The 17342-nt window shown below is 37.9% G+C and overlaps 2 protein-coding genes across 8 annotated transcripts in view; both read left to right on the top strand.

Annotated features, from left to right (window-relative positions):
- Positions 1-229: 229 nt before the first annotated feature.
- Positions 230-5489, top strand: sinhcafl (SIN3-HDAC complex associated factor, like). 2 transcript variants are annotated; one of them, XM_042486290.1, is made up of 6 exons: positions 230-299; positions 1378-1540; positions 1669-1768; positions 1855-1969; positions 3056-3206; positions 3324-5489. In XM_042486290.1, exons 2-6 carry the CDS (start codon positions 1413-1415, stop codon positions 3505-3507), a joined length of 678 nt encoding a protein of 225 aa, XP_042342224.1. In that variant the 5' UTR covers positions 230-299; positions 1378-1412; the 3' UTR covers positions 3508-5489. The 2 variants fall into 2 exon arrangements, with proteins under 2 accessions (XP_042342224.1, XP_042342213.1); XM_042486279.1 differs by having other exon boundaries at positions 3053-3206.
- A 1873-nt stretch (positions 5490-7362) lies between these two features.
- scube2 (signal peptide, CUB domain, EGF-like 2) overlaps positions 7363-17342 on the top strand; it is a 29567-nt gene continuing 19587 nt past the window's right edge. For 5 of the 6 annotated variants that reach the window (XM_042485795.1, XM_042485786.1, XM_042485777.1 and 2 more), the window contains exons 1-9: positions 7363-7545; positions 8016-8135; positions 8467-8592; positions 8976-9110; positions 11257-11382; positions 11471-11587; positions 14444-14533; positions 16019-16135; positions 16258-16380. In XM_042485795.1, coding sequence (XP_042341729.1) covers positions 7458-7545; positions 8016-8135; positions 8467-8592; positions 8976-9110; positions 11257-11382; positions 11471-11587; positions 14444-14533; positions 16019-16135; positions 16258-16380 — 1042 coding nt within the window. In that variant the 5' untranslated portion in view covers positions 7363-7457. The remainder of the gene's footprint in view (positions 7546-8015; positions 8136-8466; positions 8593-8975; positions 9111-11256; positions 11383-11470; positions 11588-14443; positions 14534-16018; positions 16136-16257; positions 16381-17342) is intronic. The other variant, XM_042485760.1, reaches the window with a different exon arrangement.

Genomic DNA, 17342 nt, shown 5'->3' with positions numbered 1-17342 from the left:
TATGGGAGTTTGAGTTTGAAACAAGGCCGTTAAACATCTGTGACCGCGGAGAGATCTCTCGCTCGAGGACTACGCCTCCCATCATTCATGTGGTGTGAGGCGCACGCAAGGACTGCAGCGATTGGTCGAACCCAGGTTCAAACCCAACGGCTGCACTCCTTATTTGGTCATTGTACGCTCACTCCTTTCATTCCGGCTTTTTATGCTAATGACATGCTAATGTACAGCTGTATGCAGTCGTAGTAAGAGCATGCGCAGTGCGTGAAAAGAATACGGCGAACATTCAAAGTTTTTGTTCAGTAAGTGCACTGTTATTTCTCTTGCGTAGACATTACATTTGTCAAATTGTGCTTATTTGTTGTGTGTGAAGAAACCGATGTGAGTGTGGTGTGGTCGTAGCCTGACGTGTTGGTTTGCAGTAGTTGCGAGCTGTGTAACAATGGGATAACGTGGAAGTGAACGAGAGCGTGGCGTGGTGATGGTAGCAAACTCGGCTACCTAGCATGCTAACAGCTAACAACAATGAGCCGTATTTGGCGCTCTAGCGGGCAAAAGTTTGAATTTAAAGGCAAAGGTGGTTTCAATCGCAACTTTTTAAAAGTAAATTACATCGAAACATTGACAGCATACACGAATTGCACTGTTGATAACGGTGTGTGTTTTTAGACACGCGTGTTGACGTTACATATAATTCAGCGAATAGCCCGGTAGCTTTTTGTTTCTGCACTTCAAAAAGCGCCCGCTTTTTGTTTCGAGTTTCTTCTGCGAACAAATCTTCATCTGAAAAAATGTCTTACCATCGACTATTTTCGCTGTCTTTGTGCCAGTACATTTGCAAAGGTCTCCCGTGTTTAGGCCGATGTGCAGAAAACGAGCATTAACGCCAGTTATCGATAGTAAAACGATGTGTTGTGGGTGTAACGTCTCTGTGATTCACTAGCCGGGCGGAGTGCCGCAAAGTTTGGGAGCCTGCATCCGTTACTACTGCATCAAATGTAACGTACCTGACCTTTTGTGTTTTGTTTCTTTAACACAATCGATGACACGAGGTTATCGCTTTAGTGTAATGTCAGCTTTGTTTGTTTATTTTTTGCTGTTTTGCCTTTTCCGCGACTTAAATTCCTTAAGATGCTCGGTTGCTTTAGTCAAAATAAGTTATGCTTTTTCAGTTGTTTGTGCACTTTATATGCAATGTAACGCTACATCAAATGAGAGTTTCATTCAAGATATTAAATTATATTGTTATAAGTAGCTCGGTTGTATGTGTATGTGTGTGCGTGCAGGGACCGCCCCCTTTTCGGTAGTAGAAAACACAACTGCAGACATCCACGGTTACCGCGCCGGGACAATTACCGGATCTTTGTTTTACGTTTTCAGATTTTTGTGCCACAACACCGACCAACAAGCAGACTATGTTTGGCTTTCACAAGTCAAAGATCTACCGGAGTAACGACGGCTGTTGCATCTGCAAGACCAAGTCCTCCAGTTCACGCTTCACAGACAGCAGTCGATATGAGGAGACCTTCGGGCTGTGTTTTGGGTAAAAGCTCTCATTCATTCACACTGTGCGTTTGCACGTGTGTTTCTGCATGTGTGTTTGAGAATTGAAGGTTGAATTAATGCATCAGGGTGCTAAACTTTACCAATCATTCATTCACGTTTTTTAAGGCTGTCAGAAGATCGTGTTGGAGACATTTGTAATGCCTGTGTGTTACTGGTGAAGAGGTGGAAGAAGCTACCTAATGGCTCCAAGAAAAACTGGAACCACGTAAGTGATATCTGCTTTCAGAGCCACGATTTGACATGTCCAGTTTCCATGTTTTGGCTTTAAATTGACTTGATGTTTTGACTCAGGTGGTGGATGCCAGAGCTGGCCCAGGCTTTAAGATGACAAAACCTAAAAAGATCAAGAACAGTGATGGGAAGAAGAAAAGCAAGCTAAAGAAGCTTCACAAGTTAAAGAGACAAAGTAAGTTTTTTAAATATGTGAGCTAGTGAATTGCATGTATTTAGAGATTCTTCTTGTATGCTAAATAGATGTGGAAGTCATTGGACAAGGACTATTTGATTTCTTGAGGTAAAAGTATGATGCTTAAAGCATCTAATCTCACGGTCACAAAAATGGATGCAATTTCACCCTCTCAATGTTGTTTTTGGTGTTTTCACCTCAGTCTGATAAAAAAAAACCGACTGCTTTAGCAGCATCTTGTGGCTCTTTGGGTTTAGGGCACGCACAGTGCAGATGCAGTTTAATGGGGTTCTCATCAGGGCTGGAACAAACAGACAGTTTTCTGAAAGTCACTCGACTTTGACCACTGATACATTAATGGATTTATTATGTAAAGGAAGAATAACCTAGTCAAAACAGGGTTCCCGCAGATCCTCAAAGTCTTAGAAGGCATTGTATTTATTAATAAAAAATAAGCCCTTATGGTATTCAGATGTCTTGTATCAATCTTTCAAAGGATGTGGGAATTACGTTTATATGTTATGTTTTTTTCTGACATTGCTAAATACTGATATAATTGGTAACATGAAAAATAATACTCCATGTGTATAGATTTATTTATTTATTCTAATTTCATCCTGAGTGGCAGAATAAAAATGGTTTGAATTTATCTTGCCTTAAACTGTAGTAGCCCTGGAAAAGATAACTGATTCCAGGGTCTCTACTGTGAATATTTTATTTTTAAAATCTTCTGTGATGTGTCAATGTGTCAAGCTGAGGCCTGTGGGAAATGCTATGGGCACTTTTATTATTATTTTTATTTTTATTTTTTTTATGACAATTCTTTTTAATACAAAAACAAATCTTGAAAAAAGAAATCAGCAGAATAATTGATAATTATCATAACTTTTTGTTATCGCCTCAGTTTGAAAATAGACTGTTTTGTTGACCTACTTTAAGTTTGCTTTGGCTTTATTAAATGCTAAACATTTCCCAAAATATTAAATCAGTTGAAGTCATTTCCAAACTCTTAAGACAAATGTAGTCAGAAACTGACCAATGCAATTTGATTGCAGAGTTGAAGTATTTCTTTTGTTTTCCAAGCAGACTCAGATGCCCACAGCACCACCTCCAGTGTGTCTCCTGCACAGTCGCCCAGTTACAGCAACCAGTCAGATGATGGCTCAGACATTGAATCCAAACAAAGACGCCCAACGCCCTCCATCTTCTCTTTCCTGGACCGCTCGTACTGGAAAAGGTAAGCCGTTGAGCAACTTTGCGTTTGACAAAGGAAGAGGGCCAAAAAAACATTTTGTGTGTTTTTGATATGACTCAAAGGGCCGTCTTTAATTTAAACTGTTTTCCTCCTTTATAGACAAAAGGTGTGCTGTGGGATTGTCTATAAGGGGCGGTTCGGAGAGGTGATTATTGATCCTCGACTCTTCAAGCCCTGCTGCAGTTCCAAAAAACAGAAGACGTTGGCGTCCACGCAGGTGGCCACGCATCTTCCAGACACACTTCCTCCAGAGCTGCCGGGAGACATGAAAGAAACCTGGTGATTGCTTCTGTTGAATCCCCCTTCAGGGTTATCCATGGCATCCACCTGGATTTGTCTCCAGTGGCAGACCTCCCATTTCCATCTCCCAATTAGACCAGTTAGTTAGTTGTTTCTTATCTTTGTAATGTTCCTTTTTATATGGGTATTTTTTTTACATTTTTGTATAGAGTTGATTTTCTTTTTTTTTATAGAAAGCAAAAGGAAAAAAAAAAAACAAAACTTAAGGGCATTAGTGTTATTTATAGGTTGAGGAAGCAAATTTTTCTCGAGGCTCCGTTTCTGAATTGTTTTTGATTATTCTGTATTAACGTTTTGTAAATATTTTGTCACCTTTTCATACATATCAAGACTTCTTTTTTCATGTTTTTTTCATAATTTGTCTAACTGTAAGTGTGCATATGAAAGACACCAGCTATTCTAACACCAGCTTTTTGTGTGTATGTTGGAGTGGCTCTTCAACATGTTGCTGCAATGTTTTGTCTGATCTGTTTTTTTTTTCTGTATGTGCGAATGCATGAGTCTGTAGGATGTTTAGTACACAAATGGCTGTTGTTTACCCCAGGGATCATTAGTACAACTGTTGTATGAATTTAATAAGCTTTTAATGCATGTGTAGATAAGAACACATAATATCTGTCAACATTTTCACAGCTTGAGCACGCTACAAGTTTGAAACACTCCATTCTGATTTGTTGGTGCACACTGCGTCGGATAGATGTGGTTAGACCATGCATGCAGTACATTCCTCCGCCTTTTGGAATGACAAAAGTTATTTATTTCTTTTGTACAGCCTCCAATGAAACGACAATGCATGTTGTAAAGCAAATGTTTTTAAATGAATTGTGTAAATACACAGCGTTTTGGCTCTTGGTACATCCAAAACTTTTTAAATTGCAGAAATAGCAAACAACTAATTCTGTTTTTTAAAAACAAGTTTTTGCGTGTCTGAAAGGTGCTGAAAATGTTCACTTATGCTAAGTCAGTTGAAAGGTTTTAATCACATTTTCACATCTCATTTTCTCAGGCATAATTCTGTAAAGCAATGAAAAGCTATAGCCTATGCTCTGCAGAAATATTTGTAAACTGCAGGGAACAGTAGATTTTTAATTTGCAGCGTCACCCAGTGAGCTGCAGTATTCCATGTCTGATTGCCAGTGGCATGCAATGGTCAAAAGCTGAAAATACAGGAAACAAATAACCTATGTTCTATAGTTACTCTACATTTTTGCCGAAAAATACTGTTAGAGAAAATGTGTGATTACCGTTGCTGTGATTTATTTTTAGAAGCAATTGTCAAAGTTCAAACTATGCAGACATTTTGAATGTGAGAAGTGCTCTGGGGCTGTCAGTCGCTTTCACTATTGTAGTGTAAAGTGATGGATCCTTAATCAACCAAATTGGCTTGTAAAAAGCATCCATTATTTCAGCAATAATTTTACATTTTCCTAATCAAAATCCATTTGTCTCAAGATATTTCTTATGTGTGTCTTGTATAAAAATAATGCTCAGACTGCAGTTTTAGCCATGGTGCGTACTGTCTCTGGAATTAATACTGTAGTGACACGGTTGCTTTTTTTCATTATTGTAACCAATTTCAAACTTCATGAATTGACAGGCGATGCTCTGTAAAGTTGCTTAATATATTAACATTTCTGCGGCAGGGTAGTTTAATGCTGAACATTTTTTTTATGATTCTCATTAAAAGGAGAAATGCTGCTCCCTTTTAAGCTGGGAAATAAGCTTGTTTTTGTCCTTAGGGAGTTGCCATATTGTTTTTGCGAGGTACATTTTGGGATGTGAGATGTGCCTTAATGAATTACCTGACCTTGTCATTATGATTCTTGTGTAATTTATATTTATTTATTGCAAAAACTTTTTTTTTGTAACTGACATTTTGATAACTGGTGTAGAGCCTTTCAGAACGTCTGTGCACTTCTTTTGATCTTGCAATGTAGTTTTCTCTAAAATACTTTTTTTTGTATACTGTACCATAAAGTAGATCTGTATTGTAATAAAAAAACGAAAGAAAACAGTGTGCCTGTGATTTTTATGTTCGCCAGTAGGTGATGCACAAGAGCTAAACAGACGACAGTTTCTAATCAATGAGGCAATGAAGAGTGAACACAGTGAGGAGGAGTTTTATCTGTGTGTCACTATTTCAATTGTTTACAGGTGTTATAGCAAATTGTGTGACCCATCGGGATCTAGGACTCCACGAGGAACTTTATTCAGGGGGTCTGCAGGTCCTTAAAAAATCTTAAATTCTATATTTCAATTATATAGATATTAGACCTAAAAAGTAATTACATTTTCAGATTTTTTTTATTGAGGTTTTAATTGCCACAAATATCTAATTTATACATCTATTTAATTTTTTCAAAATGAATTAAGTTCTTCTGTGTGAATGCCCACATGTCTGATTTTTCAAATCTTTAAACCTACCACTGAACCTGATACTGATTTTTTTTTTTTTTATTATTATATACTTACCTCAAATTAGTCTCTGGTTAAAAATAATCTTGAGAAGGTCTTCAAACTTGTTAAATTAAAGTGTCTGGTACCTGTAGACGCCTTGTCAGTTATATTTCTGCTGCAAACATACTTTTTTCACATTATTGATAATGCCTTTGGGGAGGAACATACAAATTTAAATGGTTGTTTTTTGCATTTATTTTACTGATGATTACATTACAGATGGTCCTTGAATACATTGTGAAGGGCAAATACTTTCCAGAAAAGAAAGAAAGAAAGAAAAACAAATCCAAGCTTAAAATGGTTCCAGATTATCAAAAATCAATTTATTCTACGTCTCATTTAAAATTTGTCAAAAAAAAGTTTTCACTATTTAACCAGCATACACAAGAGTAAAACACCCACTTTATTTTCAACTCTGTGATTTCATCTTCAATTTTTGCAATCCATATTACTGCAATATTCGCAGCTTAAAAAAACGCCACCCCTTTCTCCGATAAATAAAGAACAGCCCCTAATTAGGCTGCGTGTCAAACCTGTTATTGATTGTGGCTGGGCTTCCGGCTACCGAAATTCACAGACTGGTCTCGGGCGGTCTCAGGTAGGACAGCCCTGCTGAAAACGTGTGTTGCGACAGTCTGTGAAGGTGGACTTCAGTATTTTTCTTTGCTTTCTGATTTTTTTTTAATATTGAAGGTTTGTAGAAAAAATGAAGGATTTACCTGAAACGGTTGCAAAACACGACTTGAATAAGAGCTAGCGATAGTCTTCACCCGTGTTTAACATTAGCTGTTTGGCTGACAAATTAATCATAAAACTGAGGGTCTCTCGGTTTTTAACGTGTGTTGCCTAGCAACCGTGTTGTTAGGCTAACGGTGCGCTTCCAGGGATACCTAGTTAGCTAGTCGGTAGCTAAGTTAGCTAACCAACGCCGCTTATATTATGCCACTGTGTTGTGTGTATTGGGTCTTTGTAAAACAAAAGTTTGACACGGTCGACTTTAAAACAGACGCCAGAAGCCATGTTTACAAGAGTCGAGACTTTAAAGGAACTCAAATGCGTCAGATTTACCGAGTGTTTTCCGGTTATTGCTTTCAAAATAAAAGCCTATTCGTTGCACAAACGTTGTAACGTTTTTACCCAAAGTCTCCAAGCTTCCTGTTTTCCACAGGCTATTTGACTAAATTGATTTGCAGCTCTGCTTCAAAAGCGGTTTTTTTTTCTTTTTTTTTACTTTTACATGTACGCGCACGCACGCTCTCATTCTCTCTCTCTCTCTCTCTCTCTCTCTCTCACTCACACACACACACACACACACACACACACACACACACACACACTTACTCACTCCTTTCTCTTTTCAAAAGCCCCTTGTGAAGCAGATTGACAGGCTAGAATGAAAATGAGGCGGACGCTCGGTCACGACTTCAGTGCGTACGCGTCCTTTTGAGAAGACCTCTAAACTTGGATCATATCACCATGGGAGCTATTTGGGCAGCAAGGGACTTTTGTTTGTTTTTGCTCTTGTTAAATAGTCGCCAAAGCGCAGCACTTCCAGAGATTCGAGGTGGGACTGTAGTGAGTGTGTGTGTGTGCATGTGTGTGTGTTGTGTTTGTTGAGTGCTACTTTACGCACGCTTTCAGGAGTGCGCTCTTGTTGTTTCCCCGGTGGTGACTTTTAAATTTTCTTTTAGTTTCTTAATGTGTAGCTATATAAAAAGAGAATTTATGTGTTCACTGCTCCCTCGTGTAAGTTTTGTAAAACAAGTTTTGTCTTGTATGTTAACTTTAAGGTTAGTCCTCATTGGGTTTCCTTTTTTCTTTTTTTCCCAAATTGCTTTCAATTATTATTAGGGAAATTTAAGTTTGAAGTGTTAAAGCACACTTTTCTTTCTCTTTGGTACTCCCCCCGCCAAAAAACACCCAAAATTTAAAGGGCATGTGTGGTTAATGTTTTACTGTTTGATTTATTTGACTAAAGTTTTAAGTAGGAATGTGTTGGGTAATCATGACCTATAAGACCTATATGGATTTCAGCAGATCCATGTGCAGAGGGAAGTGATGGCTGTCACATTGATGCTATTTGTCAGACTACCCAAGGCTCATACAAGTGCACGTGTAAAGCAGGCTTTAAAGGAGATGGAAAACACTGCGAAGGTAATGTGTCTGATTTTTGTTGAGCAGTTTGACTTTTGTATGGTTAAAAAAAGTGTGATCACAGAGTGTGGATATTTGGGCTCACCTTTTGTTGCAGGCTGACATTTGGATAGTCTGTAATGCATGTTTGTAATTGAAAAATCATAGTATGCTTAAATGTATTCCTATAGGAGCATGTGATATCTACCACTTGATTCATTTTGTAGGCTATTTATTTAACACAGACAATATGCATTGCCTTTTTACATTAAAGTACTTACTGTTAAAAGACTAAAATATTTGAACTTTTTGATCAGAAGCACCACTAATTTATGTGGCGTTTACTTCTCAGACATTGATGAATGCGACCTGGAGTACAATGGTGGCTGTGTACATGAGTGCAACAATATCCCAGGCAATTACCGCTGCACTTGTCATGACGGATTCAATTTGGCTCATGATGGACATAACTGTCTAGGTAAGATCAGCTTTAAATCGCAAAGTAAATAACCTTTTGTGATAGACAGAGTGCCTGAATCATCAGCTCAGATGGTGAAGAGTTCATGTTTGTGTGGGCTGTATGTGAAGTTTCTCACACATTCGCTCACACTGCTTTTCTTGAAACATGTTTGGGAAACTTTTTAAAATATAGCTTAATACAAACAGTTCTGGTTTTCGTCATGCAGATTTATAAATGTTTATGTCTGTAATTTGATTTGGAAAAAGCTTAACACAAACAGTCTCATTTGATTTATATTATTTAAAAGCTCTATTGTGAAAACTGATTTGTGAATATATCAAGTACTTTCAGGCAGTTTTGTAAACACTGTGAAGTAATGCAATCAATCCACTGTCCGCTAGATGTGGATGAATGCAAGTTCAACAATGGTGGGTGCCAACACACTTGTGTCAACACCATGGGCAGCTACGAGTGCCGCTGCAAAGAGGGCTTCTTCCTCAGTGACAACCAGCACACATGCATCCACCGCTCTGTGGGTGAGTGTACAGCATGCACACATATTCTGTAAACAGCCTGCATCTGTTAGCTTGATTACGCAGATGTTCTGCTCCTCAAATACAATGCAGAATAACTGAAGGTATTTAAGGGTAATGCTGTGGACGGAGCCGTAGAAAAAACATATTTTAGACACCTGAAAAATCAGTATTAGTTTAAGCATACACTGAATTTTTATATTTTTTACTGCTTTACCTTACACAATAGCTAATTGAGGCAGCAGTAGACCAGCTCTTGTGCCATTCTGTGAAGTAAAATAACTTTTTGTCAGTGGAGTCTGATTATTTTGAGGTTTGGCTTTAAATGGCTTTAAATCCCCATTCCCCACTCCCCAATCCCCATTGAGGAAAAGGCTGTCTGATGGCAAAGTTAAGTGGCAAAAATATTCTAAATATAGCATAGACTTAACCTCATGTTGATTTTTTTTTGGGTGGGTCTTTTTAGGTGCCTAAAAACTAATCAATTAAGGCAGAGTTTGTTCAGGGCTGTTTGATTATAGGTATGTGACATGGCAGTTTTCTACCCGCAAGTTATTGTAAATAAAAAAAATTGGGATTTGGTCTATAAAAACTGTTTTAACTTGGAACTTAAACACTCTAAATGGTCCTGTTGTATTTCCTGTTGGAATGTTTTGTGGTGTATAGGTTAAGCGGAGCAAATATTCAAATTTAGTGTACACATAAACGGATACAGATAATTTTTAGGTGGCTAAAATATGTTTTGCTGCAGCCCCTTCTACAAGACTGATTTGGTTTATCAAAGATGTTAGCAAAGCAAAACAGCTCATAAAATAAGCACATTAGAAACATCAGACTGGTCGGACCACCATGCTTCACTCTATATCTTTATATGTTACAGTTACGATTGAAAATGACAACAGAAATTGCTGAATTTGCATACCTCGCAATTCAAAACAGTAGCCAGTTTTCAGCCTAGAAGTGACTTTTGTTGTTGGGGTGATGTCATGGTGATTTAGTCTATGAGGATAACATCAGCTGACAGGAAGTAAACATGGACTCAAGCTGTTGCCTAACAATGCAATTCCAATGAAAAGATAGATCAATCTATAAAGATAAAAAGTGCTGCTCCAGTCATTTCCATGGCTGCAATGATGGTGCAGAGACACCTAGAGCGCAGATGTGGAAGACCCGGAAACACTGACCAATCAGAGCAGACTCGGCTTTTTCAGAAGGGGGTCTTAAAGAAACAGACCCTAAAACAGAGCGTTTCAGACAGAGGTTATATTTAGGCAGATAGTATGAAGAAAACAATATGTTATCTTGAACATTAAAGCTTAGAAACATGTTCCAGTAGAAACCCCAAACAAAAGTGTGAACCTGAAAATAAGCATAATATGGGACCTTTAAATGCTGATTAGGATTTTTGCAGGAAATGAAATTGTAAACAGTGTCTAGTTTAGTCACAAAAGATGTTTTGAGTTTGAATTATGTTTGTATTTGTGGATGCTTGTATCTGCTAATTGTTCTAAGCTGTGAAAAAAGACAGAGAATCATGTTGCAGATTCTCCAATATTTGCATAGAAATCTAAGATTGACGGCACAATGAGGGCTGACAGGTTCAAGCTGGCTCCCGTCACTGAGCTTTTATCTGCAGCAGCAACATGCTGTGGGAAAAAGGATCTCTGTGTCCCGCAGAACAAAATAAGTTAATAACTGCAACACTTGGGTCTATGTGGTCTATGTCACAGATTAGTCTGAAGTGCCTTTGTTTTGTCTTCTTGACTGAAGTCAACTTAAATGCAAGTACTTTACACTTCATTGGGTCTTGACAACCCTTTTAAATCCTGTGGATCTGTCCTCTCAGCTGTGACCCGTCGATATAAATGGTGCTTCATCTCATTTTTTAGCTTGCAGCATTATTGAGTTTGTTGTTTGCACTGCTTTGTTGTCAGGAAATGAACTTCTGAGAAACTTTTCCTCTGTTTACTGACTTTTTAAAAGTGCTAAAAATAACGCAGTGATGTTTTTTGGTTGTGTAAAGGCGTGAGAACAATCAGTGTCTTTGAGGATGCCAGACTAATCTCTCAGTGTGTGTGCCTTTGTGTGTAGCCGGTCAGTCACTGTAGGAGAGTTTCATTGTGTACCCCTCTCCCTCTTTCTATCCCAGAGGGCCTCAACTGTATGAATAAGGAACACGGCTGCGCCCACATCTGCAAAGAGACACCCAAAGGAGGTGTGGCCTGTGAGTGTCGTCCAGGGTTCGAGCTGGCCAGGAACCAGAGAGGCTGCATCTGTACGTGCTTGAAAGCATGAAGCTGACCTCACACTGCACGCCTACAGTTAGCTCCAAATGTTAATGTGACTTGTGGTTGACCTTGCAGTAACTTGTAACCATGGTAACGGAGGCTGCCAGCACACCTGTGAGGACACGGAGAACGGCCCCATATGCAGGTGTCATGTCAGGTACACCCTGCAACCCGACAAGAGGTCGTGTGTAGGTAAGAGCACTGATTATCGACTCAGTTGTTGTTCAACACAGGGGATGTGAAACTATGTGAGGCACATTTTTTTGTAACTTTCCGTCATCTTTCATATTCCCAGCATAGAGTGGACTTGAGTCACAGGACTTGGACTTGAATCAGAAGCTAGTCACATATTTGATGACTTTAGACTTAACTCTACTTGCAACTTGACTTAAACACAGATGACTCTTGACTTCACTTGGACATGAGCCTTTTGACTTGAAAATACTTGATACCTTCCTTCAAGCCCAAAGATTAAAAAGTATGTCATTCAAAAAGTTATTTTTTTAAAATTAGAAAGTGAACATGTACAAACATCAACCATTAGTAGTAAATATTTTGCACAATGAATAAATATTACATACATTGAATAGCAATGTCTTTTATGCCTCCATCTGCTGGTGGGCCATCATGATAAGAGTATGTATAATATGAATTTAATTCCACTACAAAAGAGGCTTGATGATCACTAAAATTAGATGGGCAAAAAAGCTAATACATTTATAATGGTTATCTGCCAAATGAGTTGCTATATATATCAGCAAAAAAATCCAATATCGTCCATCCCTAGTTTGAACCAGTTTGACTATCCAATCAAATTGCAGGAGAGAACAATATAAAATTAATATTACGTTACTGAGCACCAAGTAGTAAAAATTATACCATAGATATTTTTATTTACGCACAAAAAATACATGGTGGTCAACAAAAAACAAATTGTCGTATGCAAAATGTGCATGTCGAAAATAACAGATGGGAGCGCAACAACTCCCAGCTTTCTGCGGTGTTTGTATCAAACTTATACAAAGAACATTAAGTTAAGGCTAACACTTAGCTAATGTTATTACTCTGTTGTTAAAATGACATTTAAGTTGGTGAGGGGCGTATCATGACTTGTTTGGGGCTTAAAACTCAAAGTTTAGGACTTGAGACTTAAGTGCAAAGACTTGAGTAATAATTTGCAATACAGTGACTTGGTCCCACCTCTGATTCTGACGTCCATTTTTAAAACTCCCCTTTACAAAACATATCTTAATCCTCTGTAGCCAAATATTGCCTTTTAATCCAACTGAGCCAGCAGCTCAGTCATTACGCTCTGCAGCCAAACATTGTTTTAACTCACTCAACATTATGTCAAATTCTACAAAGATCCAAACGTTTTCAAAGATACCAAATATGTGAGGCATAATTTAGAGAAAATGTATGCAAAATGATGCAAGACATCCAGTTCAACTTGATGTTATGGTGCAGCTTAAAAAAACAACATGGAGTCTAGGATGAACGGTCATCCTTGACCATGGTAGTTTGTTTTTTTTTGTGACTTAATTCCACTTTCTAGCTTTTTCCACATCTCACGATTTTCCTCAGTGGATACATTTCTGAACAAAACTGTGAGATGTGGTTGAAAGCTGTGGAAGTGGACCGTGAGTAAAGTTTTTTGTCAACTGAAGAGCTGGACCAAGCTGATGATGTACGTACATTGTGCTTTCTGATAGCGTGGAATAAGATGATTTAAAAAACTTTAAACTACTTAAAGGGCTACTTTGTCGATTGTCAACCAGCATTTTATCATCATAAAGTGGGTGGTATGTGTAAATGAACAATTGTAAACTTCACTCCATCTTACCAGTGCTTGATTTCCCTGCTAGTCCTCAGCTCCAAATTTTTCTAGCTGTATGGTTTTTAGAGAATAAGAGTTGATCAAGAGAGAGAGCGCCCTCCCTCTCTCTCAAAGTTCGACTGATCAAACTGTTAAACTAGGCAGTGCTAATCAAATAACAACCAAGACTTTGTGACTGTATTGCCTATTTCTTACCTAAAATGTCTTCAGACACGCATTTTATTGCACTGTGTGGTTGTGACACAAGAATTTGTGAAGAATTTGAGAAAGTGGGCTCCATACTGTTTCTAATATTGTAAAAAACAGGCTCGAACTGTTAAATAAGTAGCACTGTTAAAATATAAGCCAAGATTCTATAACGGTGTTGCCTATTTTTACCTAAAATATTTTCAGAAACATATTTTTAGTGTACTGTTTAAAATTACTCATTACGTCAACCACCACGGCCCCTTTGTCTCTGTTTTCTCTGGTCATGTACCACCATTTTCAAACGTAGTTGTTTCTTTCTACTGCACAGACAGTTTAATGAAAAGACCATCTTTCCAGCAGTGAAACAGTATTTTAAGGCGAAACAAAACAGGAAAACTTCATGTTAAAACTGGCTGTTGGAGTATTTTTTAGTGTCATTTATGGCACTCATGTTTCAAAAAGAATATCATTAACCACAACTTTCCAATAATAATAACAATTATTTTTCTCCTAATAATACGAATAATTTCTGTTCAGAATATGACACAACTTCAGCTCAAGGTATACACATACCAGAAGCAGCATATATGTTGAACTTTTTTTTTTTTTTTGCAATGTGGGCTATCTTGATGAATGAATGAAAACACAGTAACTGGAAACATTTCTCTCTGTCAGTTCTCCTGTTAGGCAGTGTGGGCATTTTTTTCACACAATGGTTTAAAGGGATAAGGATCAGCCGTCAGATATTGGGAAATCTCTCTCCCTCCAGCAGCAGTGTGTGTGAGGTCCAGGCGTATCACTGTGATGTTGTGTTCAGATTCACTTTACTGATCTGCTGTGTTATCTGACACACACCAAGCCGCTGCAAGCTGAATATCTCAAGTGTAAACATGCAACTGGTTACTGACACAAACACCCGCAGCTGAAGTCGGTGGAAAAGTCATGATGTGTGTGTTATTTTAGATATGTCATGAATTACTGGTTCTTACTTTATAAATGAATGTTTTTATTGTGTGTCACAGAGCGAGATGAAGCCACCACAGAGTCCACAGACCACAACGCAACATCCTTCACCGAGGTGGACAAACGGGTCAAACGAAGACTGTTAATGGGTAATAATTACATTCTGTCATTCAGAGGCAAACAGCTCGAATCTGTGTTTTACGTGATGGCGTGTTGAGCTGCTGGGAACCACTCGTGGGTGTTAAACAGGAGAGAGGACTAATGTCTAGTAAACCGATGCATTCCTCAGTCTTTTGAGCAAACTGTGAAATGACTATGCGCTCGCTTTCTCGCCCCCAGTTTCCCCCCTGAAAAATATGCATTTGTGACAGTGTGGTACATTTCACATTTTGCTTCCATTCGAGAAGGGCAGCGTGTGAATCTTTTCCTGTATAGTTAGTATTTATCATTTGTGTGATTCTGGGTCACTTGATGTAAAACATTTAACTTTGGCACTTTACCAAGTACATGGATGGCATGTGAGCTCTTGTCCTGTCCTTGTTCTGTGTTATAAATGATATATGTTTTTAGGATATGTGCAGGTGTTAAAGGGGAGCTAAGCCCATTTTAAAAATGAATAAATGTTTTTCCTGTGGTCTAAGGCAGTCTAAAAATATTAGTAAACATGACTAATCCTCCCAAATCCAAAAATGTGAGTGCTAAAACTAAGATTGGTAATATCATTAATGCCATGCCAAATTAGATGTTTGAGATGACACTGAGAGCACACAGTATAGACAGTATATAGGTATATGATTTTTGGTTTCAATACTGAGATGCTTCAGTAGAAAAAAATGGACAAATAAAGGCTCATTTGGACAAAAAAAGAAAACAAACTCAAACTCCCAACAATTGTCTATGGAGCAACTCCAGACTTTACACTTGATGACATCATAAGTTTGAGTCTCACCGTTCATTCATGGGTTAGTCAAAGATATCTGGTGCAGCAAGACGTCTAGAAAAAAATAAATTTGTAATAAAAAGTTTTAAACTGTCATCAACGTGTTGTTTAAATGCTCTTAGCAGTGAAATACATCACATCTTCTTGTAGTGTCAGTTTTGTCGGCACATTATGACCAAAACCTCACGAACACACCAAAGTCGAAAGAATGACCTCCTAACTGGGGAAATGGGACCATCCAAGGAGCATGTGAATGTAGTATTACTACTGTCTTTTGAGAGTATCTCATGTTCACAAATATTAATTGACTTTCCTTGGCCACCTCTTAATTTGGCAGTGTTCCCCTTTAACATGTACACAATGTATGTACTCCACATCCAACATACAACAGGGCACCATCCAAACCAAGCATTAAAGTCTCGTTTGTCTGTTTCCATCAGCATTTCTATTACAAAAAAAAAAAACTGTAGTAAAAACCGTATTAAACACTGCATATGAATTTATTTTAATGGCCTCTTATAGAAGAAGCAGCACATTTGTGATATGACATTGACTTTGTAATCCAGGTATTTAAGGGCACAATGTTCAGAAAATGAATGTTCTGTTTTACCAGGGATCTAATATCTGACATTGAGCAATAATGTAACATTTTTCACAAGGTCATTCACATGCACGTTGTGTGTTGTAATTTCAGAAACCTGTGCAGTGAACAATGGGGGGTGCGACTGCACCTGTAAGGACACATCCACAGGCGTTCGCTGCAGCTGCCCGGTCGGCTTCACGCTGCAGCCGGATGGAAAAACATGCAAAGGTCAGACTGCCAGTCCACAAAAAAAAAACCTCCACAGAGAGGAGCGGCCCATTGAAACACTCATTTAACTGAGTGGATTTGTTAATGAAGTCATGTCATGAATATCTCCTGCTTCCCCACAGATATCGACGAGTGTGAGCTTCACAACGGTGGCTGTGATCACTTCTGCAGGAACACCATCGGCAGCTTTGAGTGCAACTGCAGAAAAGGCTTCAAGCTGTTGACGGATGAACGCTCGTGTCAAGGTATAAACAGCTCCTGAATTGCTTCAGTTGAAATCTGGGCAGTTGAAAAAGATTGGGATAAATCAGGCTTATCAATGAGAGAAGACGGGGTGGGGATATCACAACACTAGCAAATATTGGTCACATCCATAGCTTCTTTTCCAGTCCGATTATTTCAAGTCTAAAATGTTTAAATTGTTATTTTATGACCCCATAAGTTAACCCATTGAAACCTGAATTGACATCACTTTTCTTGTGCTATGTCCAGATGTCTTTCACAGGTATTTAAACCTTTAAACCTTGAGCAAATTGGATTAATTTTATTACGAAAAACACGAGAAGTGAGTTGGCAAGAAATATCCCGCAAATTGCAAGAAATTAGTAAATTTAGAAATTTATTTTTAAAAAGCAGTGGAAAAAAAAATGTTGAGAAAACTACATAATACATTCTAGAAATTTATAATTAAAATTATTTTACAGGCTAATTGTAATTTTTAAGCACTTTTCCACAGGTTATTTACTTTTTTCTTTTACTTTATTTTTTGTTAATGTTCAGATAATTTTCAGTTGTACTTTTGACTAATTTCCTGCTAATTTTGGGGTGATTTGTTCTTAAGTTGCTTACTGCCTTCATCCCATGTTTTTGAAAGAAATCAAGCCAATTTTCCCAGGTTTCAAAGGGTTAAGGAATAGTCACATAATTGTAAGTAGGAAAAAAAGTCAGGATTTAATTTGTTTATCGTAGTTTAAAATGTTGAGTATATAGATCTGTTTTACTGTTTTAATAAGTTTACCATCTCTCTGGGATTAAACATTTTTTTACTGTTACCCTTGAAAAGTCATGTAATTTCACAATTACATTTTCCAGGCCTGGAAAAATCTTAACAGTTTTGAAAAAAGTCTTGCAACTTATGTGTAATGCAATTGTTACGGTAATCTTTCGTGGATAGCCTTCCACATAATTCAATATAATGGCAAATTTA

Source organism: Plectropomus leopardus, chromosome 1, assembly GCF_008729295.1.
Source record: "Plectropomus leopardus isolate mb chromosome 1, YSFRI_Pleo_2.0, whole genome shotgun sequence".
NCBI classification, from domain to species: Eukaryota; Metazoa; Chordata; class Actinopteri; order Perciformes; family Serranidae; genus Plectropomus; species Plectropomus leopardus.
This window is presented reverse-complemented; position numbering and strand designations above follow the sequence as displayed.

Excerpts from the sequence above, each read along its gene's own strand:
- sinhcafl (XM_042486279.1), top strand. The coding sequence starts at position 1,413 with ATGTTTGGCTTTCACAAGTCAAAGATCTACCGGAGTAACGACGGCTGT. Across the intron at positions 1,541-1,668 it reads ACCTTCGGGCTGTGTTTTGG|GCTGTCAGAAGATCGTGTTG; the intron begins GTAAAAGCTCTC and ends ACGTTTTTTAAG. Across the intron at positions 1,970-3,052 it reads TCACAAGTTAAAGAGACAAA|CAGACTCAGATGCCCACAGC; the intron begins GTAAGTTTTTTA and ends TTGTTTTCCAAG.